This window comes from Dicentrarchus labrax, unplaced genomic scaffold (genome assembly GCF_905237075.1).
Source record: "Dicentrarchus labrax unplaced genomic scaffold, dlabrax2021, whole genome shotgun sequence".
Lineage (NCBI taxonomy): Eukaryota > Metazoa > Chordata > Actinopteri > Moronidae > Dicentrarchus > Dicentrarchus labrax.
Genome location: NW_026136722.1, coordinates 12,378,151 through 12,401,860, shown reverse-complemented (window position 1 = coordinate 12,401,860; position 23,710 = coordinate 12,378,151). Strand labels below are relative to the sequence as shown.

General features: G+C 40.1%; 2 protein-coding genes across 3 annotated transcripts; both read left to right on the top strand.

Annotated features, from left to right (window-relative positions):
- Window positions 1-892: 892 nt before the first annotated feature.
- On the top strand, window positions 893-10,404 carry gpr146 (G protein-coupled receptor 146). The gene is made up of 2 exons (XM_051388089.1): window positions 893-1,253; window positions 5,884-10,404. Exon 2 carries the CDS (start codon window positions 5,924-5,926, stop codon window positions 6,923-6,925), a length of 1,002 nt encoding a protein of 333 aa, XP_051244049.1. The 5' UTR covers window positions 893-1,253; window positions 5,884-5,923; the 3' UTR covers window positions 6,926-10,404.
- A 6,499-nt stretch (window positions 10,405-16,903) lies between these two features.
- gper1 (G protein-coupled estrogen receptor 1) lies at window positions 16,904-21,251 on the top strand. 2 transcript variants are annotated; one of them, XM_051387991.1, is made up of 2 exons: window positions 16,904-16,993; window positions 18,335-21,251. In XM_051387991.1, the coding sequence occupies exon 2, from the start codon at window positions 18,740-18,742 to the stop codon at window positions 19,841-19,843; it is 1,104 nt and encodes a 367-aa protein (XP_051243951.1). In that variant the 5' UTR covers window positions 16,904-16,993; window positions 18,335-18,739; the 3' UTR covers window positions 19,844-21,251. The 2 variants fall into 2 exon arrangements, with proteins under 2 accessions (XP_051243951.1, XP_051243952.1); XM_051387992.1 differs by having other exon boundaries at window positions 16,957-16,993; window positions 18,340-21,251.
- The last annotated feature ends 2,459 nt before the right edge of the window (window positions 21,252-23,710 follow it).

Below are 23,710 nucleotides of genomic sequence, written 5' to 3'. Positions count from 1 at the left end.
TCAGTTGCTTAATGGGGCTCCAGTCAACAGAACAACACAAAGGTATTTCATCTTTCTAACATTCTGTATTTATTTCAATACTTTCCAAAGTGGTAATCTACTCTGATTCATTATAAACTTTTCCTCATATGTTCATCAGAATAGAAAGCCACCGTTATTCTGCCTCTGGCCTTCCTGGATCATATTTTACATCTCACCGGAGCCTGAAACAATTTCACCAACACAAGCCTTTGATTTGTTGTAATGCAGGGCTGGTTTTATTTTGAACGTATGTTTATTGTTAAACATCACAGAGACAAACAATTGTGAACCTATCATCACCAGTTAAGTCTGTCTGAAAACAATAGTATCATACTGTGTATTAAGAGATCCCTTCTGAATGCACTTTCAGTGGAGATGATGGGGGCCAATACAAAAAACAACAACATATTTGCTGAGTGAGGAATATGGATTTTGTACCCCATCACTTACACTGAAATTGATTTTGGGAACAGATCTCTTCATGAGTGAAAAGGAGGAATGGTTAGAATAATCAAAATTTGTTTCAATCTTATGGGCACCCAATTAATGTTTTTCTTTGAGGTTATTGGATTCAGGCTAAGGTAGAAACACTTATTGTGATTTTAAGTGAAGCACAATAAATGTTAAAATCCCCAGTTAGGATATATTACTGATAATTATGTTTACTCGGCAAATCAATAAATTGCTATATTGATGAACTGGAAAGTTTGTGTGTGTGTGTGTGTGTGTGTGTGTGTGTGTGTGTGTGTGTGCGTGTGTTTGACTGTGCGTGTGGGTGGGTGTGTGTGTGTTCCCCTTGGTTTCCCTCGCGCCCCACCTCCCTGCACTCCGTCCAATCAGAGCTGAGAACGGGCATTCGGGCCTCGCGACCGTAGAAGAGCAGCAGCAGCAGCAGAGAGCGGAGCGAGGAGACAGTGGGGGAGGGTCACGTGTGTACACACTGTAGGGCTCAGCAGCACTCCAGCAGTAGTAAAGTCTGAAACGGACGGCCCCTTTTCAGAACACTACTCGTCCGAAAAGTTGATAGATGAAGTCAATCTCCACCGACATGCAGGGAAGCGGTTGTTTTTGCTGGTTTTAGGCATTGGGAGCGCGAGGAGAGCCGGAGTGCGTATTTTAGGACGTCTGTTTGTCAAATGAAACGACTGAGAAATGCCAGTGGAAATGCTACATCCAAACCCTATGCCTCCGTAGGTTTGTCACCGACCCAAATCTATAACGTTACGTTTCTGGTGAGTTTTCCTCTCTGTTGTATTATTTTGACCTACTTATGTGATGCGTTTGCGGTAAAATTTTGACCTTAGAGCGGCAGAGAAGTGAATTTGCCCCACTGCGAGATGGGAGATGATGCGAGAGTGAGTAGTTTAGTTGTGCCAACAATAGCCGCAGAAATGGGAGAATAATGGTGAAGCCGTGACAGTTATCCACGCTTTGATCTGTGCAGTCAAGTGTGATGGAGAGACACAGTGTCTGCAATAATAAATATACAGACCACGATAGGATGGTTTGTTCTCTTACCTTTGTTCAGCTGTTGTAGCTCCAGCGTTTTAACGAGCCGTTTATGTTTGGAAAACAACACCTGAAGACGTTTCTCACGGGATCACCTTTCTCAAGTGCTGGGAAAAAGTTGTATCAGTTTAATCAGAGGCCTTGTTGAAAAGCTCCTTCACTGGCAATGATAAGTGTAGTTTTAAAAGTTGTTGTAGACTTCCTAAGAATAGCCCATATGTTGAAATGACATCTGCCTTCGGGACCTACAGCTAATGGGATGTCATAGTGTCTGTTCATTTAACCATGTTTATAGTGTAAGGCAAGATCAAGGCAGCCCTGATTACTGAATCAGTAACTTAACTAATACACTACTAATACATTCAATTAAATGAGTAATTAGTAATTACTACTTCATATTGATGTGTGTGTGTGTGTGTGTGTGTGTGTGTGTGTGTGTGTGTTTAAGTCTTGTGATCATTCATATATTCTTATACGTATTCTTATATAAACAGGCAGATTAATATATTTTCTTTGTATATGTATAATATTTGTTTTGATAAATTATATTAAAGCTTTTGATTGGCTTTTAAAGCCACTAATTTAATAACAGATATTATATATCCACCTGACCATACTTCAGATCAACTAGGAGACTGAGTGAATGCTACTTCCTGACAAAGTAGTTCTGTCTTAGTCTTACCGCTCACCAAATTAAATGCTTCTGGAGATTTAGGCTTTGCACTTGTTGTCGTCAACTTCATCCATGTGACAGAGGGGGACATGCATGTGTGCTATGGCTTAATGGCAGTAAGCCTGCTTTGTGCTGATCATTGAACTCTGACTTTGTTGACGCCTGTGCCGGTTCAACATGTTGCAGAAAACATGGTAAGAAAGCCGTCAAGTCTGACCGTGACCTGTGCTTAACCAGCATCTCTTTCACTAAAACCTGATTTGAGCGAGTTATCACTTGGTCAAACAGACAATGTTCAAAACCTCTATGTACATGTAGAAGGAATCCATTCCAAGTTATCTTGCCCACAAAAAAATCAGTCACTGTGACTCAGTTCTCTGGAGACTGATAATGTTCTAGGGAAAATGCTCAGAATTATATAAAACCCCTTCCACAGAAATGGACTTGGTGGCATGTATTTTAATCACCTCTGAGAGCTTAGTAATTTTAATTTGCGAAATGTTATGCAGCATTAGCATGCACCTGAAGTCAGATCCCTCATTAATACTCTCAGTTAATGGGCTGCTTTCCAAGAATAATAGGCAGCTGAGAAACACACAAGAAGGGAACCAGAGAAGATTTAGGGGCTTTTTTAAATGAACCCATTATATGTTAATGAGATCTCATACTGTGAGTAGTTTGGTAGTTCTGTGGCCAGTTACTTTAAATCATACTCCGTCAATTATAGTAAACTTTGTGCATCAAATGTCATTGTGTTTATAGATCACATTGCCGCACAGTCACAACATGTGTAAATGTGAGTCATGTAATCTTATTTTCCTCCTGTAGTATTTCTGTTGCTGCTCTGCTGCAGACGTGAGTAGCGAATCATGTGACATCACTCTTTCTACTTTCTGAGAAGAGCCTGTAAATTCCAGTAAGGATATATGAGGGGTGTGGGCCCAGTATGTCACACTACTCCCATCAGCCTGTGAGACCTGGCTTCAAAACGCAGAGACGCCAAGCACGTGGGCGTCACTCTTACGAGATCATGTTTAGTGGGGCTAAAGCATGCTGCAGCAGGGCCTCCCCCTCCGGGAATATTTAATTTAACCACTTTTGACATGGAGTAGCACAAAAAGTTCAGATGGGGCTTAACCAAGTGTACATCTGCAGTCAAAGTCATGCAAGAAGAACTCAACTCAACAAGATTTTTCTTCATGTTGTCTTCACCTTTACGGGAATCAGCTTGGAAGAAGCCATATTTCTCCTGGTTTTGAATGAATGAGTGAATGTGAAATGTAGTGTATCGCGCTTTGAGTGGTCAGACGACTAGAAAAGGCACTATTAAAGTACAGTCTATTTACCATTTTATTCTCATATATAAACGTAGCAATACATTTGTATCCATGCTGTATTAAATACAAATGGTGATCTTTCTTGTATTTAAGGGTATCTGCATAACTTATGCATGTGTGTGCATAAACATTGGACACCTCCTGTAATAATGTTGGTACATTCAGTACATTCTCAGTTTATCATCCAATTATGAGCAAGTGTGTGTTATTCCTTGCCGTCAGGGCTGCAGATATTGATCATTTTCATTATTTCTTAGGACTATATTGATTGGTTTGGCCTTGTTAAGTGAAATCATGGGGTCTGATTTTATAAAGGCCTGATGGTTAAGCAGGAAACAAAATACATTATATAATAATATAAGTAAAAATTGATTTATATTATACATAACTGTCACTTCCAGTAGGTAAATGTAGTAAATCCCTATGTTTCTGCTCTCACTGTTTTCCTTCATTCTGCTGCGCAATATAAGGGCCATGGCATTAGTTCTCATCTATTTTATCATTGGTTTGTCATTGTCAAGGTCTTGTGTCAAATACTAGGTGTATACTGGCTACAGGAAACAATGTCTTTTGAAACTAGTTCAACAGTTTAAGTAATTTATCACCAGTGTACCACAAAGTCATGACTTCTTTTAGGCAGAATTTCAGGTACCTTGCAGCTATTGTAAGGTACAGAGTTAGCCAACGTGGTAATGAATGAGGTGCTAAAATGTCAGAATACAGCAGGTGCTAATGAATGGAGACAGCCAGCCACAATGCGGTGTGCTCTCTTTCATTTTCACCAACTTCTCTTAAAGTCATTTTCTTCTTAAATGATCAGAGGTTGTTGAAGGAGTGTACAATGAACACACTACATCTACAATACATTCTGAAAAGAGCACATACTGGTAATTTATGGGAGAGGATCAGAGCTAATTATGTACTTTTGTCAAGGCCCGTTTTAGTAAATGAGTCACCTAGCAGCTTGTGTTAGGAGAGCTATGTTTAAGAGAGGTCAGACCAGCGCTGCTGTCTTGGTGAAGACAGGTTTTTTTGTTAAAAGTAACTCTACACTTTGGTCCTCCTGATCCTGTTCCAGTCCAGCTCTGAGCTCCAGCCTCTACTATAGTCTCATTACAGCCAATTGGATTAGTATAGAGGAGGGACTAAGCCCTTGTGTGTGTATATGGGTCTCTGTCTGAGACTTACGGCCAAAACAGCCCCTCTGTAGTGGTGTTACGTAAGTGAACGGAAGAATCTTTTCCCTTTACTGGCATTGTTACTCATTCCCCTGAAAGCAAAACTGCCTTCCTGTGCTTTGTTCCAGAAAGTTGTGCAGAATTCCTTTTAAAACTGCTTTGGGAAGGAAGCCAAACGTGGAAGCATAACAGCTAAATTATCACAGAGGAAGTAAAATACAGTGACCTTGTGTGACTTATCATTGCAATCCTGCGATAGCCTCTTGATCTTCTTTTTCCTTAACCAAGGCTATTTGAATAATTTATTTAAAATGACCTGAATCAATTATGCAAGGCAGCATTACGTAAGCTTTTTGAAAACTTGCAGCCCCATCAGGCTTGATCACAAACGGTCCCGACATGTGCATGGTCATTTTCTTTGACCTTGCCCTGAACTCCAACCCCTCAACTCGGCCCTCACTGACCCTTCACCGGGGCCTGCCTCACATTTCACTCTTTATAAATCTACCCATCACCCATGTGCCCAACCCCCAGTCAGCTTGGCAGTAACCTGAACAGAAGGTGCATGTCCTTTACTCACTGCAGTAACATGAAAACAGCGTTAGGCGGGAAAGGTTTATGTCGCTGCTTGAACATGTGAAAATCACAAGGGCAGCACAGCACAGGCAGCAATGCCCCTGCATGTGACTTTGACAAAGAAAGAGATAGATACAGAGAAAAGACAGCAAAATCTTGCCGAGGCGTCAAACACTTGCTCTGGTCAGTGTGGCTGGGTTTTGTGGCTGAGCTAGCAAATGAAACATATTGTGAGGCGCTTGTATTCAGCCAGTCAGATGCAGTGAAGTGAAATTAACAGTGTTACCGAGGGCATAATAGCTGTGCCGTGGATGACGTGTTTTCGTGTCAAGGACTTGCTTGCTCCTCTAGTCAGCACAGGCGTCAGAAACAGAGAGGGTTGAATTCTGCTCATGGATGAAAATGTTCTCTCGCAATGTTTTTTTGTTTGTTCTGAACTTGATTAGTCATTCTTACAACCTATGTGAAACATATCACAATATTAGATTTTTGTCAATATCACCCAGCTTTAGTTATTACTGGTAATTGATATCAACTGTAACATTTATTATCAGTGCAGTAACTAACTTCTTTCTCCCTAACTCTGCAGTCGACCTGTTGAAAGACGTGACCTGTGTCAGAGCCCAGCAATGTGGATCTGCATGGTTTACAATGAGACGGACACCAGCGTTGACTTCCAGCTCTGCCAGGACTATGGCCTCATCCTGTCGGTCTTCTCCCTCATCTACCTCCTGGTGTGCTTTCCATTGGGGCTGTGCTACAATGCGCTGCTGGTCGTGGTCAACCTCTCCAACAAGGTGTCCATGACCATGCCGGATGTTTATTTTGTCAACATGGCCATAGCAGGCCTCGTGCTCAATCTGGTGGCGCCTGTGGAGCTGCTAAGCTCCACCTTCACCCGCTGGCATGCATGGGAGTACAACAACGAGGTCTACATTACCCTGCTCATTCTCTTCAACATTTCCTCTCTGGTCATCATGTATTCCACCACGCTGCTCAGTCTGGACTACTATATAGAGCGGGCCCTGCCTCGTACGTACATGTCCAGTGTGTATAACACCAAACATGTTTGTGGGTTCATCTGGGGTGGGGCGGTGCTCACTAGCTTCTCTTCATTGCTCTTCTATGTGTGCAACCACATCTCCACTAAGATGGTTGAGTGCTCTAAAATGCAGAACAAGGAGGCAGCAGATGCCATCATGATGTTCATTGGCTACGTGGTTCCAGCTGTGGCTGTTCTTTATGCCTTTGTACTCATTTTGCGCATTAGGAAGGAGTCTACACCTCTGGATCAGGACTCCGCTCGCTTGGACCCTTCTATCCACAGACTGCTGCTAGCCTCAGTCTGTGTGCAGTTTGTACTGTGGACCCCATACTACATGACCTTGTTGGTACACACTGTAGCCGGTGCACCAGGGTACATTAACAATGCACACTACTTACCTACCTATTATTTCTTAAGATGTGTGTCTAAACTGCTGGCTTTCTCTAGCAGCTTTGCAATGCCTCTCATGTATAGGCAGATGAACAAAAACTTCTCCAACAAGCTTCAGCGGCTGCTCAGGAGGCTGCGCTGTGGAGACCAGTCCTGCCCTCATGAACGCTCAACAGTGCAGCAAGTAGTGACGTGAGATCTCCCACCGGGAGATTACTGGCGCCCCTCCCACTCCCCCTTTTCCACCTCTCGACCTAGCCGGCACTTATCTCCCCCCTACAGAGCCAGTATCTGACTGAGCTCCCGGACTGCTCTGGACTGTGTTAAGAGCGACGTAGCTAACTGTGGAATTTCCTGTCACCTTCAGAACTTGATCTGATCTATCCAGTTCTGCAGCGAGAGGACAAACCAAGCAAAAACCACTAAGTGCTGTTATTTTTTGTCAACACGTGAAGTTCTCCTCTACTTCTATTTTGAGGGCTGTAAATCGGCACAATCAGCTGATAAGTACCGTTAAGACAAACACACAAAATATCCTGTTTATAAATATCCTTGGACGGCCAGTCACTACGCCATCTCAGTGGGAGCAGCTTTCCTGATAACAGCGGTGTTTATGAATACTGTGCTGACAGAGTGTGCAAGTTTGACCAATCCATGACTGCCTAAATTTCACTTTAGTCGCAATATGCTACTAGATACAATTTAAGAATAATTTACAATTGATGCATAATACATAAGCAGAACAACAAGCAGTAAGCTATAAACTTTATTTATCAAGTGATGGATGGTGGCTGATACATCAACAACCCACCACAGCCAGTAAACTTGCACTGTGTGTCAGCAATGCTTCACGCTGCCTGTGACCATCAGTGTTTACTGCCCTCAAACTAGACAATTGATCACTTGACAGTTCTACCTTTTCAGAGCTGCATTTTCTTTTTACTCAAATGTGTTGAGAGTGATTCCTCATTATCACGTTAAATAATCTTCACATTTAAAAGGTGGAATACAAAATGTATGCTCTTTCAGAAATTGTAGCTTCATTTCAAAAGCTGTTTTCTTTCTCGATACCCGTACTACCCTGTAGTTAGATGTAGCTACTGGTATGAAGAGATGTTCTCAGTTCATTTTTTAAAAAATGTCCTAAGGTATCCACTCACAGGTATAAAGAGATTATTCTTGCATATGTTATAAGCTCCACAACAAATACATTATGTAAACTATACATCCATACCACAAGTCACACAACTACATGAAATCCTTATATAAAGCTTGTATTCAGGGTTCATCCATAACCGGTATACCTCTTGTGATCTCTGCTGAAATCACATCACCTGTTAACCATAAGTGGTTCAAATCAACTCATTCATTCATTTGAGCAGATGGCCTCAACTCAGTATGTGATTTGTTAAGCTGTGTATTGCTTCTGCAGGAATTATGCATGAAGAGCCTCACATAGTGTCAGTCAGGTTCCCCCCCCGCCCCAAGGTCACAGAGAGGGCCCTGAGGAAGTGGCATGTACATTCCCTAAATTGTATGAGCATTCATGAGCGGTAGGGAGGGTTTGTCCAGTGGAAATATGAAGCCTGTCTGGGTCACTCTAGAGGCACTATCAGAAACCTTCATAAACTATAAAACACTTGCCTGCCAAGTACCTGAAAACTGTGTTTGTCACAGAGTTTGAACTGTAATGCTGCTCAGATGCATTAAGGTAATCTGCATATTGTTGGCAAAGCTGCTTTGCTTTCTTGCCTGGAATTTAGTGAAAAGAGAACAGACTAATAGTGATAAAGCCCAGTTATAAACTTCAACTTGCTTTTGCGTGAGGTCTGTTGCGTCACTGCATTAGTTTAGTTGTTTTTGTTTTTGTTTTTTTGCTTTCTGAATGAGAGGGCCAGTTTATAAATCATCCTGTGAACAGATGCACCAGCTGGGCGGGGCATTCACTTGAAGAGAAATGGAAGGTGGGCACACTGTTATATTCAACTCTCAGACAACAATAAATGATAGTCACCTTTCTTTGTAATTTACACCTTAAGATAAACAATTGTATGTTAATTTTGACCTGCTGGGCTGTTTCTGCAAGTCTGCTTGGCTTTCACTGCAAAATTTGAAGTTTTGCCAGATGTACTAAAACAGCGTTGATGCTTTTCATACATATATGAAATTATTATTAAGATTATAACATTATATCAAACATACACCTACTGTATTTTTTAAACATCTTGTGACTAGAGATATTGCTTGTCTATGGTTGATGTATGAAACAGTGTCCAACATTTTAATTTTCGCTGCATCGTCCCACCCTCGTTATGTGTATCTACCGTGAGAAGTAATGTTTATTTTCAACTGAGGCTGTGTGTTTATATCATGTGCTACAGTATTTGCCACCCCATAAAACAAGCTTGTACGTATCGTGACACAGTTAATCATTATTTGAACTCAGTTCAAAGTCCCACTGCTTACTGTTACATTTAGCATTGGAAGGCAAACAATAGTGCATATATGGTCAAATGATACAGGGTTTGAATTGAAGCTTGTGACTGTCTGATTTTTGACATTTAAGCAACATTTCTTAAGGTGGTGTCCATTTTCAGCCCTGAATTGGTTTACTATATACTGTCAGACATTGCAGTTGTGTCTACGTTTATTTTGACCAAAACTCCAACTATTATTTAATCAATAAGCACTTGAATTATAATGAATAGAATTGAATGTTTGAATATTGTCTGATTATGTGACAGCAGAACATGTTGCCATTGGTGATTTTATGAAGTTAATGTCAATAAAATGTATGTCAATTTTACCTTTATGTTTCTAATGAGACATCCAACTGGAAGGCACTCAGTATCTGTTATTTTGATGGTAAATTTCAGTCTGTATCTGAATCATCATCAAACTTCTTAAGTAAATGACAACTGGGTGGATTTTTGGAGAATAGCTAAATTAGGAGCTATGACCAGTTAACGCAGCAGTCATTTAACTTGGAGTTGATATGTGCATGTGCCATTTAAATTTGGTTGCAATTACACAAAGAAGGCCTCACTTCTAACACTAATCTAATCAGTTTTCTTTCTTCCCATGCCCTGACTTTTCACCAAATTTCACTAAAATCCATTTAGCCATTTTAAGTTAGAGACAGGTCCTAAAACAAACTCCTTGGCAGGGGTAATAGTTAGCGGTCACCACAAATTGACTGACTGCACGATGCAGACAACTGGCAAATAAAGCTTGATCAAATTGGGCCTAAAATTATACCCAAGTCCGATTACTGCTGAAGACTGACTTTGGTTTATTATTTCAGAGGGGCCATAATCTCACACCAGTGCGGAGAAACTTGAGTTTAGTTAAATTGCTGAAACAGACCACGTATAAAAACACCCTCAAAGTTCTTGTGTGTCAACTGTATGCAGATGCAATTCAGCTATTTGAACAGCAAAACCTCAGAAGTCCAGATGAATCCACGTTCAGATGTGATGCTTTTGTGACTGTGTATGCAAGTGTATGTGTATAATAATGTGTATATATTGTATGTGAGAGATTTACAGGAAGATACCATGCTCTTTAAAAAACACAGTATTATTTTCTGAGAGATATATTTAGATTCTGTAAGTAATCTACTCTATTGTCAACTGAGTCAAAGACTGATTAAACAATAAACTAACAAGGATATCACTGCTTCTTATGTCAATTATATCTGACAATACTTATGATAATGTGAAAATACCGTATGTTAAGACATCTGCTATGCATTCTGTTGTTGAAAGGTTTTTTGGTATAATTAGTTCCAAGCATCTTGGTTCTTGTATCAAGTTAACCAAATATGACAAGTATCAATGGAAGAGACTTTGGAATTTGTGCTTTGTCCCCAAAATGTCCCCTTGAAATGGAAAAATACTTAAATTATTTTACTTTTTTATTTGAAAATGACTGAAAACAAAGTACTGTTTATTCTAGCTCTTCAACCCTCTAATCATATGATCAGGTCAGGATGATTGGCAGGTTGTGGAGGTTCTTCCCTCCATCTGAGCTGCTGTGACAATGGGAGTGAGGAAGGATGCCACAGCTCTCCTCCTGCTCACCACGCTGCTAACAGCAGATTGCTTGTGGCGAGACCCTTCAACCACGCCACTCAGACAACATTCCAGGCATTCTGGGAATTGGTTTGTGTTCTGTGGGTCTGACAGTCCAATACTGTTGCCATTCTTAATGAAAACAATGTTGTGTGTAGGCTACATCTGATAACAACGCTGCACACTGAGAGCTGTGTGACAGCCTGCAAGTTGGAGCTGGGGGGGAAAGTGCTGCAACAGGAAGCTAGCAGGATTGAGTTGATGAAGTGATGGATCACTATGAAAATCAAACTTTATAATTAGGTTACAATTAAAGCTCAACAGACTGAGGTAAGGTGTCATATTACAGGGAGGAGTAATCATAATGCATCAGCTGTTGTCAGTACTACACTGTTCATTTCTTACATTAGACCCAGCAACAGTAACAACATTGGATTGCACAATAGTGTATGTATTTACAACATCTTTAGAGGAGAAAAAAAAAGAGCAATCATAAGAGGTCCAGCAGGAGGAGGGGGAGGTCTGAATTACAGTACTACATCTGGAAATGATATGATAATGGAGTGAATTGAACATGGTTGTCATGGTTGCCATTTCCCCCTCTGAGGACTGGAGTTTCATGGGGCTTTCACTTGATTCTATTAGCTCAAGCGAACAACACAAAGAACACAATTCACCAGTACGTCAGTGTATTTACCATCTGTATTTATGTGCTACTTTTCCTTTTTTTAAAGAACAGGAAGCTAATGATGCAAGAGGGGTGTTTTTCTAAAATGTAATACAGATGAAAAAGTAGGACATTTGACTGCAAATGCACCAGTAACAAAATTTTACACAAAGTTTTTATTACACACTTTGAATTATTTAAGGTGCCAACTATTTTATCACTATGTTAGGATTCATCATCAGTTTGGCAAACACTGCTGTCCAATTTATATTTTGCTCGGTAATACACCTGCAGGAAAGTATTTTATTGGGTTATGGCCCTTGATGGCCAAAGAATTGGCCAAAAAGAATGCAAAGCAGAGAAGAAGAAAAAGTGGGCATTCTTGTACCCTACGATCATGAGAGTGTGTGTCACGGCTGTAATCAGACCCATCTCAAAACTCTTAAAACTGACACACACAAAATCATGCATGTAGTCAAAGTGAACTCCTCAGGTTGCACTGAGTCGAAGTAGACCAGGAAAAGCTCTTAACTGTACAAGCAACAGGAAACAGGGTTAACGCTGACAAAGCACAGTTTTGAATGTGCTACATTAGTCTTAATGCTGTTTTTCTCCTTTAGAGGTGCAGCTAGACCAAAAGTATTAGGGTCAACTTCAGTCAAACATACAGCATCGCACATCAGACCACCTATGTAGCCAGAACATTTGGCTTGTGGCTTTAAATGTTTTATCTGGCTGTCAACCAGGTTTCACACACACCTCTAGACCACAGTTGTTTTTCATAATGTGGGTTAAATTGAGCTGCAGAATGTAAAGGCTAGACAAGACAAGTTACAGTTAGTATTATAGAAAACTATCTCACGCTGATCCAGAGTGTCAGAAAGAGGGCAACAGTGGTACAAAATATTGAATACTTGAGCCAACCTACCAGAAGAGAGTGAAAGTGACAGACCCTAGAGACTGAATAATATTCATATAACAAAACAGATACAAAAATAGACTACACGCTGAAAAGAGAATAGGGGAAGTGACTCAACGCAAAGAAGATATAACAAGATAAAATAGAAAAGACAACATGCCATAAAGCAAAGCTGGTTTTGATCCCAAATTGGATTAAGCCACGAGCAGATAAAACAGATTTTAAAAAAAACACTAGATTTTTGTCCTGTATAGCACATACTCCTGTGATTGATTGGTGAATAGAATAACAAAGCTGTAGCTCTTTTCAGATGTGGTCCTCATGCTGACATATTTGAAAGCTGCCACCATATGAATCATACAGCTCAGAGCAGAGACTGCAGGAAGGAGCCTTCATCTTTGACCCACCACATCTCTTCAGCTCTGGGGAGACAAGTGGACCAGGGCATGTGCTTTTAAAACAATCCACCCTGCCAATCCTGTTCTTTGCTTTTCCTCTTCAGAAATGGGAGCAGAGAATAAAAAAAAAGTAAAAAGTAAGTAATCTTACAATAAAATCCCAGCATTAACTAAATATCAAACATGGCCCTGGAAGCAGTGCAAATGAGCTGGACTGTGCACGATGTTCCATTCAGAGGTTGTGGTTGTGGCTGTGGGAGATGTTGGATGGAGCCAGAAGCACATCAGACTGGTAAGTGGAGGCAGATGAGGGTGTTGTAGCCTCCTTCCTCTAGACCTCCCACTTTCACTCCCTCAACCACAAGCAGTTAAACCCCACAACTCCCCATTAACAGCACCGGTAATGTTGTCTTTTTCATTAGATGTCATTGGATGGGAACTATTGTTTTCCTTTTCATTTACATGTACAAGAAAACAAAAGTTACTATAATATGTTTTCACAGTTATGGTATGATTTCATGGTTATCATAATAAAATACCAAGACCAAAGCAAACATTAAATTCTCCTTGTCATTTACCGTATAATTCAATTACTTAGCTCTCATCCTCTTTGAATGATTTAGAATGCTAAATCCAGCATAATGCTCTCACCTGTTAATGTATTTTGGTGCAGAGTCAATAACTTCTTTAAACCATCCTCTTCACCACATCAGTCATCCGTCAATCAGTCATTTCTTTTTGTCAGCCAAAGCTTGTGCAGTCATGTTCATATTTTCTTCGAACTGTCAAACATTAGATTTTTTATGCCAGTGGGCCACCCAGTGGACATCAACAGGGAATGCATCCTCTCTCACAAGCCTCAGCAAAGTAATAGCTCTCACACAGGAAGTAGTTGAAGGACAATGTGTAAATTCAGAGCAGCAAAGACGCAAAACTCGAGGCCAGTTTAAGATTGACATGCTTACTTATTTCAGCCTTGTAACTGACAGAGAAAGACATAAAACAGAACAACCATTCACTATAAATAATTTTGCTACAACACACCTCACTATTTCTTCAAGTTGTTTATATCACCCTTTGCCATCACACATAACTCCAGCCATTGTTAGCACATGCAAGATCCTTTTTCTGGAAGCTAGTCTTGGAAGTACATTTACCAGATGAGGTTCGCTGTTTACTTAAACTTACGTTACCTTACTTAATCAGTTCCTTGGAAGTGCTTTATAGTCCAGAGAAATCTTAGAATCAGTCAATGTCACAACTCCTCTTTTAAGCCTATTATGGCAGCCTTTGGGAAGGGTTATTATGACATATGCACCAAGTCTGCTCCACTGAGCTTTAAACAGTGCTATCACATATAGTTTATTTGTCTGAAACATTAGATTAGATAAGATTAGATTGGATTCAACTTTATTGTCATTGCACAAAGTACAATTAGACAACCAAATGTAGTTAAGCATCTAACCAGAAGTGCAGCACATGTATGTCTATGTCTCTGAGTGGTGCATTTGTTTAACACTTTTTTACCTTGGTCTCATTTCATGTCATCACTATTCAGGGAAATATGCACACTTTCCCTTTCTTCTCTCCTCTCCTCTCTTTGACAGTCTCTAGCACATTTCCACTAGACTGACCTCTACATCCCCACTTTCCCCTTATCTGTGTGTAGTCATGCGAACTGAATAACTGAGATTTCAGGTAGCTGAGAGAAAATTGCACAAATCTGGCTTGCTGTATGACCTCTCAGATTGTCTGCTCTCTCCTTTCTTCATCTCAGGAGCTGAATCAACTTTCTACTACATCTAAAATCCTCTTCTTCTAACCCACAGAAACTGCTCTCTGCTGTCCCTTTTCTTGTCAAAAACCCAAACTTGTTTGTGCCAGCAGGGCTACCAGCTGCCGTATTGACCCTGTCGGCTCCCTCAGACCATCACTGCTGCTCTGCTGCGCCATTTCCTGACTACCAAAATCAGCTTTTCCAAGACATGAGGCGGTGTGTCATCTGCACTCAAATCAGCAAGAGGTACTTCACTTCTCCAAGATGAAACCAGCGCTTAACCAATCTGTAAGATGATGCCTTCACTTTTTCAAGCTTAAACATACTAACTGTGAGCCCTTAGCTATTCTGGTTTCAAGGCAGAGTGTGTGCTCCTCTATGTCACTGAATAACTCTACACAAAATAGCTTTCTAACTCTTCCCTCAGTCCCCCTTGTCTTTCTTTGTCCTACCTTCAGCACTACGAGTCCCGAGATGTTCCATGTCTTTGCTACTCTAGAGAGCTAAACAGGAGAGTGAATATATTCTTGTGCCCCTCTCTATCTGCTTGTGAGATACTGAGAGCATTAAGAGCAGTAAGCCAAAACCTCACCTTGTGATATGCAGGTTAGTACAAGCAAATAGGTTACCTAGCATGTTGAAGTGCGGCAGTGACACCCGGCTTCCTAGAAGCAGACCCTCAAACAAGAGATTGCACGGTGCCAATTTGTCTACTGCAGGGCGGGAGACAATAAAAAAATTATTCTTCCTCTATTAAAATGTCTTAAAGCAACCTGACTGGACTATTGGTAAAATGCTACAATACATGAGCAGCCGCAGAGCAACTGATTGGGTAGGGTATAAATAGGCCACTTTATTGCAAGGCTGTATTGGATATATACAGAAGCAAGCAGAGTATGCAATGTGTGTCGCATGTATTATTTTTTTTATTGATGCACACACCAGCTCAATATAGCAATTCTTCTGCCAAAGAGCAGCAGTGTCTTGACTTTTAAAACTTTCAAAATCTGTTTCTGCAATCAGTAAATCCTAAATTGTACCCCATTATACCAAGAACTTTATCCACCATGTTCAAGCTTGAGAGCTGTGACCTGTTTTGTTTTCAGACCCCTGACGAATGCACTCCACTGGCTTTCTGTTGTTGTTCGTATCACATTCAAAGCCCTGGAGCTGGTGCAGCGCTGCCAAAGGAGCTGCAACCCCATACCTCCAGGCAGTAATCCAGCCTTGGCCTTGCCTTTTCTTTCCCCTCTGGCTGTCTTTGGATGAAGGGACCTTCCCACCTTTCAAAGACCTCAGAGTCACAATCTGCCTTCTGTAGAAACTGAAAATTCTTGTTGTCATGGAACATGGACCCTTTCCTTATATGCGGAGTCCAGAGTGATTCCCCCCACTGCTGTTTTTGCAGCTGCATACTGATCATTTGGGAATAAATGCACTTTAATCATGGCAGGCCTATGATATCAATAGATAATGTAGGGGTCAATTAAAGCAATAATAATAATATTTTTTTTAAAGATGATTTAGTTTTACAACTATGATTTGATATGAAGCAGTCTGATCTATTTCAATATATATCTATAGCACTGTTGTAGCAGATGGTTATTGTATGTCTGCAATTATTGCAGGCATCTGCAGTTAATGCATCCCACTAGACACATCACTAGCCAACATCACATCAAATAGGTCTCCATAGTCACAGTTTGGACACAGATTAGTTCAAATTACATTAATGTTACTCCTTACCCAGGAGCAAAGAGTCTGTTCTGTTTCCCCCTTACTGAAAGTGAAGGCTCACCAGTTTTTAAGTTAAGCTTTATCTGAATGTAATTGTAGTATAGAGAATGAAACATTGAATAAGCAAGGGTCAGTGTCTTTTGTTGTTAGTGAAAATCAATAATCGATACAGAACAGTAGGCAAACTATTTTACAAACATATTGATGGAAAAACTGAGAGGTCATGAGCAGTGTGTTTACATGGCCCTTAAGACTAAGAGCCTGACAACCCAGGTGATCAAATACTGCAAAAAATACAGTATAAGTGGTTTCCATAACAACACAACCTGGTTGAGGCAAACTCCACACTCTACTTATTTGCTGTTTAAACTTTCCTTTGTGTTAAAAACAGCTCTCAGTCAGTTCAGTTACTGGATCTTTTTAGATACCCAGCAGACACCTGGAATCACAAACTGGGCAAAAAAAAAAGGAGGCAGAGAAAAGGGAATCTGATGAAGCATGGTGACAAACCATGGGTGACAGATCATCTCTTGCCTTTCTGTCTCTCCCACCCTCCTCTCCTCTCCAGACAGGGTTGGGCCAAACAGCAGGTGGTGCAGAAGAGAAGCCCGGACATGGGATTTACAAATCTGTGTCTCTCTGACTTCTGCACCGGACAAGCATGGAGGAACATCAAATCCCAAATTTTAAAAAGTAAGGGCTGCTTTTGATTCCCATGTATTTGCTACGATTGGTGGCTATTTAATAGTGCTTTATGTGTTTTATGTCAATTTCAAGTAGTGTCTTAAAAAGCAAAGACAGTTTACAGTGGGTTAGGGTTAGGGTTAGAAATTACAGGTGATATACTAACTATGTTGTATTTGTTACTTTAAACTTACATAATATGGTGTCTGTTAAACTGTAATTGGGGGCATTCCCTCCTGTCTTGTGAATCTTGCTGCATAATGAGTTGTACATTATGTCATCAACTCGCTCTTTATCTTGCTCTCTATATGTCTGGAGTGGCTGATAGTAGTTTCTTGGAGAGCACTTCTACATGATCTACGGTCTCACTGATTTTGGTGGAAAATCAGCCGAACAGAACAACTGTTTCCTATCCCAGTATTATAAAAGGATAACTCAGGAATCATATATCAAATAGAGTGAACTGATGTTTTCGTGTAAAGATCATTTCTCAAATTTTTTTTTAGAATTATGTGAGCTTAGATGTGTCATGAGACTTGTTAAGATCATTGTTCTTATTGTTTCATGTGTGATTTTGAACTCTTCCTGAAAATTAGAAAGAAAAGGCAGTACGCCACTCATGTTGTGATAATGATTGTTTACTTATTGGAGAATATGCTTTAAAGCAATGATTTGAAAAACTATGGCAGAAAATGTCTCTGTACGATCTATATGCAGAGCCATTTATGTGCTGAATTACTGCTGTCATTAAGAATGCATTCAAATTGAAGTAGGCTTCCTCTGGTGGAAACCCTAAGGGCTGTGAATGTTTGCTAAAGGTCATGTTTGCAGAACAGAATGTCTGAGATTTTGGGCCTGAAAATTATCAACTAAGGAAGAGGGTAGCTAGTAATATACAAGCTTCCAAAGCATATAAAACATAGATTTTGTGTTTAATACATTATTTGTGTGCTATCAAAACAGAGAGCTTCACACAGAGGTTTTTTAAATGTTAATGACAAATATGTTTTCATCTCTGCAATTAATAGTCATCACGTCTGGACAAATGAGTAAGCTTGGATTGGCTGAGGATTTCTAAGGAGGATTTCAATGCATCTGTTTAAGTCTGAAGCTTGAATGTTAATGTGCATACTTAGTTGTTTGCTATCCAGTTTAGAACCCTTCTCTGACCAAACTGGACTTTTGCCTTTTTCATACTTGATATTAAGAATTTTCAGTTTTTAGTAATAAATAAAAAGTGCTATACTTCTTAGTTATTCTCATTTAACTGCACAAGATTGTTGTTTTTTTAAGTATGTGAACCTAATTCTCTTTAATGTGCTATTTTTTTTCCTTCACTCCTCACCACAGCTCAGGTGTCACAGTAATAGCGTCCCTGGCCAAGGCTCGCTGAATAAAGATGCACATGGATTTGGAGAGACAAAGCAGCACTCAAATCAGATGACTCAAAAGAGGAGAGGTCCGCCTTCTAATCTCAGAACCACAGTTTGGACAGTCTGGATAATGTGAGTCATCAGGTTAGAAAAGCCAGCCAAAGACAATTTTAAGACATGGAGGTGCTTCTATCCTGTGTCTGGAATCTATTGGTACTGATGAACCTTGATGTCAACATGGGGTCAAACAAACCGTAACCATTGTGTTCCCATGCACCTGACTTCTGTCAGCATGCAAACACAGCATAGATGATTTACCTTTTAAAGAGACACAACTGGGAACTAACAGGGTCTAATGATGTAGCAGGTACAGGTGACTTACATGTGGCCTATGATTCAAGACAGTCCAACCACAGTCAGTATGGAAGTGCAGACAACCTCTCTGGTCTGGATATATGTAAACAGTACAGAACAACTGAACACTTCATATGAGTACAACGCAACATATTTGACTGAAGAATCAGACAAATACCAATCTTACATTATTGGTCTCTTCCTGTCCTGCCTGTACACCATTCTCCTCTTTCCTATTGGATTTATTGGTAACATCTTAATCCTGGTGGTGAACCTGAACCACAGAGAGAAGATGACCATCCCAGACCTTTACTTTGTTAACCTGGCTGTAGCTGACCTCATCCTGGTGGCAGATTCCCTCATTGAGGTTTTCAATTTGAATGAGAAGTATTATGACTACGCTGTCCTCTGCACCTTCATGTCCCTTTTTCTGCAGGTCAACATGTACAGCAGCATCTTCTTCCTCACATGGATGAGCTTCGACCGATACATTGCCTTGGCTAGCTCCATGAGCAGCAGCCCACTGAGGACTATGCAGCACGCCAAGCTCAGCTGTGGCCTCATTTGGATGGCCTCTATCCTGGCCACCCTTCTCCCTTTCACCATTGTGCAAACTCAGCACAGGGGTGAGGTGCACTTCTGCTTTGCCAATGTCTTTGAGATTCAGTGGCTGGAGGTAACCATTGGCTTTTTGGTGCCCTTCTCCATCATTGGTCTATGCTACTCTCTGATTGGGCGAATCCTCATGAGGGCACAGAAGCACCGTGGATTGTGGCCACGGCGGCAGAAGGCCTTGCGCATGATCGTGGTAGTGGTTCTGGTGTTCTTCATTTGCTGGCTGCCAGAGAACGTCTTCATCAGCATCCAGCTGCTGCAGGGCACAGCTGACCCGTCACAGAGGACTGCTACCACCCTGTGGCATGACTACCCACTCACAGGCCACATTGTTAACCTGGCAGCTTTCTCCAACAGCTGCCTCAATCCCATTATCTACAGCTTTCTAGGAGAAACCTTCAGGGACAAGCTGCGTCTCTTCATTAAGCAGAAGGCCAGCTGGTCAGTAGTGAACCGCTTCTGCCACCATGGCCTCGATTTACACCTCCCTGTCAGGAGCGAAGTGTCAGAGGTGTGACTGCTAAGAAGATAGACAAATGTAAAAAAAATATGCTTTAAAAAAAATCTTAATATCAAAGTGATATGTCACCCAGTGTGAAATATTACCTCAGCTTTCTTCATCTGATATTTAGCTTTGCCACATAGTTGTACCAGTGTCTCAGTTAACCTGCTCACTTTCTGAACAAAAACACAAAAGCACCAAGAATGTACACTCAAACAAGGATAGAAATGACTCGATGTGTGCATCTAAAAAACAGTACTTAAGCTATTTTCATGTTAATCTGCACATTGGATTGTTTTCTTTAAGTGTATGGAGTGTGTTATTTCTTCAAAAAGTTTGCTGGATGGAAAGACAGGCAACAGTAAATGTGAGTGAGAGGCTAAATGTCCGCATCTACCTTTGAAGTACAGCCAGTGGGAAATATAATCGATAAATGAGTGTCAAAAGAGGCCAGCTTTTTAGTAAGACGGACAATGATGAAACATTGTGTGAACATTGTTCTGGGTATGTGGGATAACCTTTAGAAATAGGAAAGGTGTGCATCACAGCTAAAGCAGCATACATAGAGGAAATACTGCATCACATCAAATCTAATCAGGCTATCTGTTTCAGTCATTTCAGTTTTCACCTGTATAATGTAAAAAGAAAACATGTGTTTATCTTGAAACTACCACATATCCAACGTCCACCTCAACACCACCATGACAAGCCATGACAAAATGACTGCTATCATTTATCAATAGCTGTGACTGGCTTCTCACTGTCCACTTCTAAGATATTACTGTACCCCTTGCTTTGAGCGTTTCAGCTAACAAATGGCCATATCTAAACATTCATTGGACAATACAAACAAATGTTGACAAAATTTGTTTTATTTTTTAGAAATAAAGACAATTTTCATGAATATAAAGTGGAAGTTGTTGATAAATTCTAATGACAAGAAATGTGTTTCTTTGATTTAAAAAAGAACAAACATTTAAAATAAAACCTAGCTATTTATATGTCTTCAAGTATAACATGAAATAAATAACGGGTAATGTAGCTACACCCTTTATTTCTTACTTGTTATACTGGATGTTGTGTTCACTGTCACTCTGTCAGGTGAATTAAAAACATATACCATTTTTGTGGGATTAATCTCCAAGATCTGCTGTCTGAGCTTAAATATATAGTTTAATGTAAGAATCAATGAGTGCTCTTTTCAAAGATAGCTGAGTTATCGCTCCACTTGTCAGTTCCTGTTAGTATGGTGGTATAGCAAAGAGGCAGATGTTGTTTTGCCAGCAGGGAATGAGACTAGGTAAACACATTATTTAATGTTGGCAACATGAAGCTGCTTCAATCTTTTATTCTTACATGCCCTTAACATATATTACTTTGATAAACAGCAATGGCCAACCCACCATGTAAGTGATGGGTCTGTGACAAAGATACTTCATCTGCACATTTGTGGCTTGTTTTTCTGTCCATGAACTGATTTATCTCATTTGTTTTAGTCAGTTAATACAAATACCAAATTCAAAAATGTGACATGAGATGTATTTTGATACCAGACTCATCCAAAGGCAATCACTGCATGTGAGGATATCATTACTTACGGTTTCATAAAATGCTTTCAAACAGAACAAAGACGCTCATTAACACATTGATCAAAGGCTAATGAAATGCAGATTACCAGGATACACTGGTACAGCTTAGACATTTTAAATTGTATTCCATCAGAGGCTTAATGGCAGATGTTTTAATAAAACCTGCCATAAAGTTTTATAGCCTCTAATTGTTTATTATCTGTCAGAGCAAACATTATAAATTCTTTCTCTGTAGTACTGCACTGTGAAGTATGACAGGATTTACAGAATATTCCCTTTCTTATATGCCTATGTTTGCAAAAACAAACACTGCTTGTACAAAACGTTCCATGCATTAGGAATAAAGAGGGTGCAGGTGTGTGGAGGAAACACAGGAAACTTTATCATGCCTGGATTAAGGATTTTACACCAATATATAAAATCTGTGTATTGCCAGTCTGTGGTGGACCTGAGCTGTGTTTGTGCATGAGGCAGGCAGAGATAATGGCGTGACTGGGAAAAACAGGAGTCCAAACCACAAACTGTTATTCCAGCTGTAACAGTCCCAGCAGCCTGGGAAAGCAGCGCTGAGGATTGTTTGAGTGATTATTTATTAGAGGCCTGCAAAAATGCAAAACTTGTTGTGGTACATAAAGATTGGTTTAGATGATGTTTCCATTTCACAGTGTTATGTCCCATATCCGTACTCTGCAAGAAAGCATTCAGCGTGTTCTACTTTTCACAGTTTTGTCTTTGTCTGTTAACCTTGACAAAGAAGGGTTTTAGCTTATACATTTATATTTTGCATGTGCATTGAGACATGTGTGAAGGCTATAATCTTCTATAAACAGCACATGGTTCTATCTGAGCCACAGAGGGCACAAAGACAGAAAGACAGGCAAGTAATAATGCAATGAGAGCTGTCAAGTTCATTGATATAAACAAGCAGCACAGACACCAAAGCCAAGACCCTCCAAGTTCAACACTGTGGGAGAGGCAAGGGATCATCTTTACATCACACATACACACGCATACAAACACACACATTGGAGATGCTTTGAGAAGAGGTTGACACAGTGGACTGTGTGTACAGCTGAGACTACTGAGTAAGGTTAAAGGTTTGTGGTGACTGACGTCACAGAAAGGAAAAAGGGTGTGACTTTTCCCCTTGCTTACATTCAGTACTTCCTCTGGATGATGCTGGATTAAACAATGTGTTTGTGAGCAAAACATCTATCTGGTAAAGGAACATAATATACCATCTTTAGGCTGATCATGTATAATATTGGGCAGATTGGCATGATGATGATAATGTAATCTAGAGACAGATCCTGGATCTTTTTGGCAAAATCATTAAAAACACAGTATTTTTGCAGGCATATGGGCATATTTTCCTCACTGTAACTGTACCCCTTATCTCTGCTTCTGTTGCTCAAAAACATGGGTGTTCAAACTCTATTAGGTGCAACACAATGAAATACTGCACAAATGTCCTGCAGTTAACATGCTTCGATGTTCATGTTTTCTTCAGAAAGGTTGTTGATTTACCTACATGATAATCTTAGAGTCCGTAGGGTTGCTATTGTTTTGGATCGCATTTCACCGAAAGATCTTTCTAGGATTTTGTCCCATGCATGTTAAAAGATTACAAACATCTTTCAGTATAGCACAGCCAAGTTGATTCAACACCTTTCTGACAACACAAAATTACAAATCCTTGCAGAGCTGGTTTTTTTGTATTATATTAGATTGTACAGATTTACCTATGAACTGGTACCTAAATGTAGCTACATTGCCTAAATTCAGCTTCCAATTCTTTATCAACTGAGCATGCTCAGTTTTATAACTTTTGATGACATCACAGATGAGATGATACTCTGCTTTAGCTGCTTCAAGCAAGCAAAATATAATTCTATATAAAGGTGAGTCCCCTTTAAAATGTCTCTTATGTAAGAAAGGTACTGGACATTGTCCAGCTGTAAAATGAGTGGGGGTGGGGCATATCAAAGTAATTACAACTGGTTAGTCCAGGGTTTATGCATAATTACAAGGCAGTGCACTCGGTGGACCTCAGCAGCTGAATAATGGATTAGGCGTATAATTGCATTTGTAAATTAAAATCCCTTAAAGGAAAAAGGAGCTGAATAGAACAGATTAGCTTCCCTGATACAGAAGGAAAGAAAAATGATTGGAGTTTGACATGCTGCAGTAATGATGAGGCTTATCTTCTTCTTATCATTGTATAATGTATTTTAAGACAATCAAAAACAAAAATGTGATTGTTAGCAACAAAACCTAAAATACACTGAAAGCA

What these genes read in the sequence shown, in the direction of transcription:
- gpr146 (XM_051388089.1), top strand. Translation starts at nt 5,924, where the DNA reads ATGTGGATCTGCATGGTTTACAATGAGACGGACACCAGCGTTGACTTC.
- gper1 (XM_051387991.1), top strand. Translation starts at nt 18,740, where the DNA reads ATGTGGCCTATGATTCAAGACAGTCCAACCACAGTCAGTATGGAAGTG.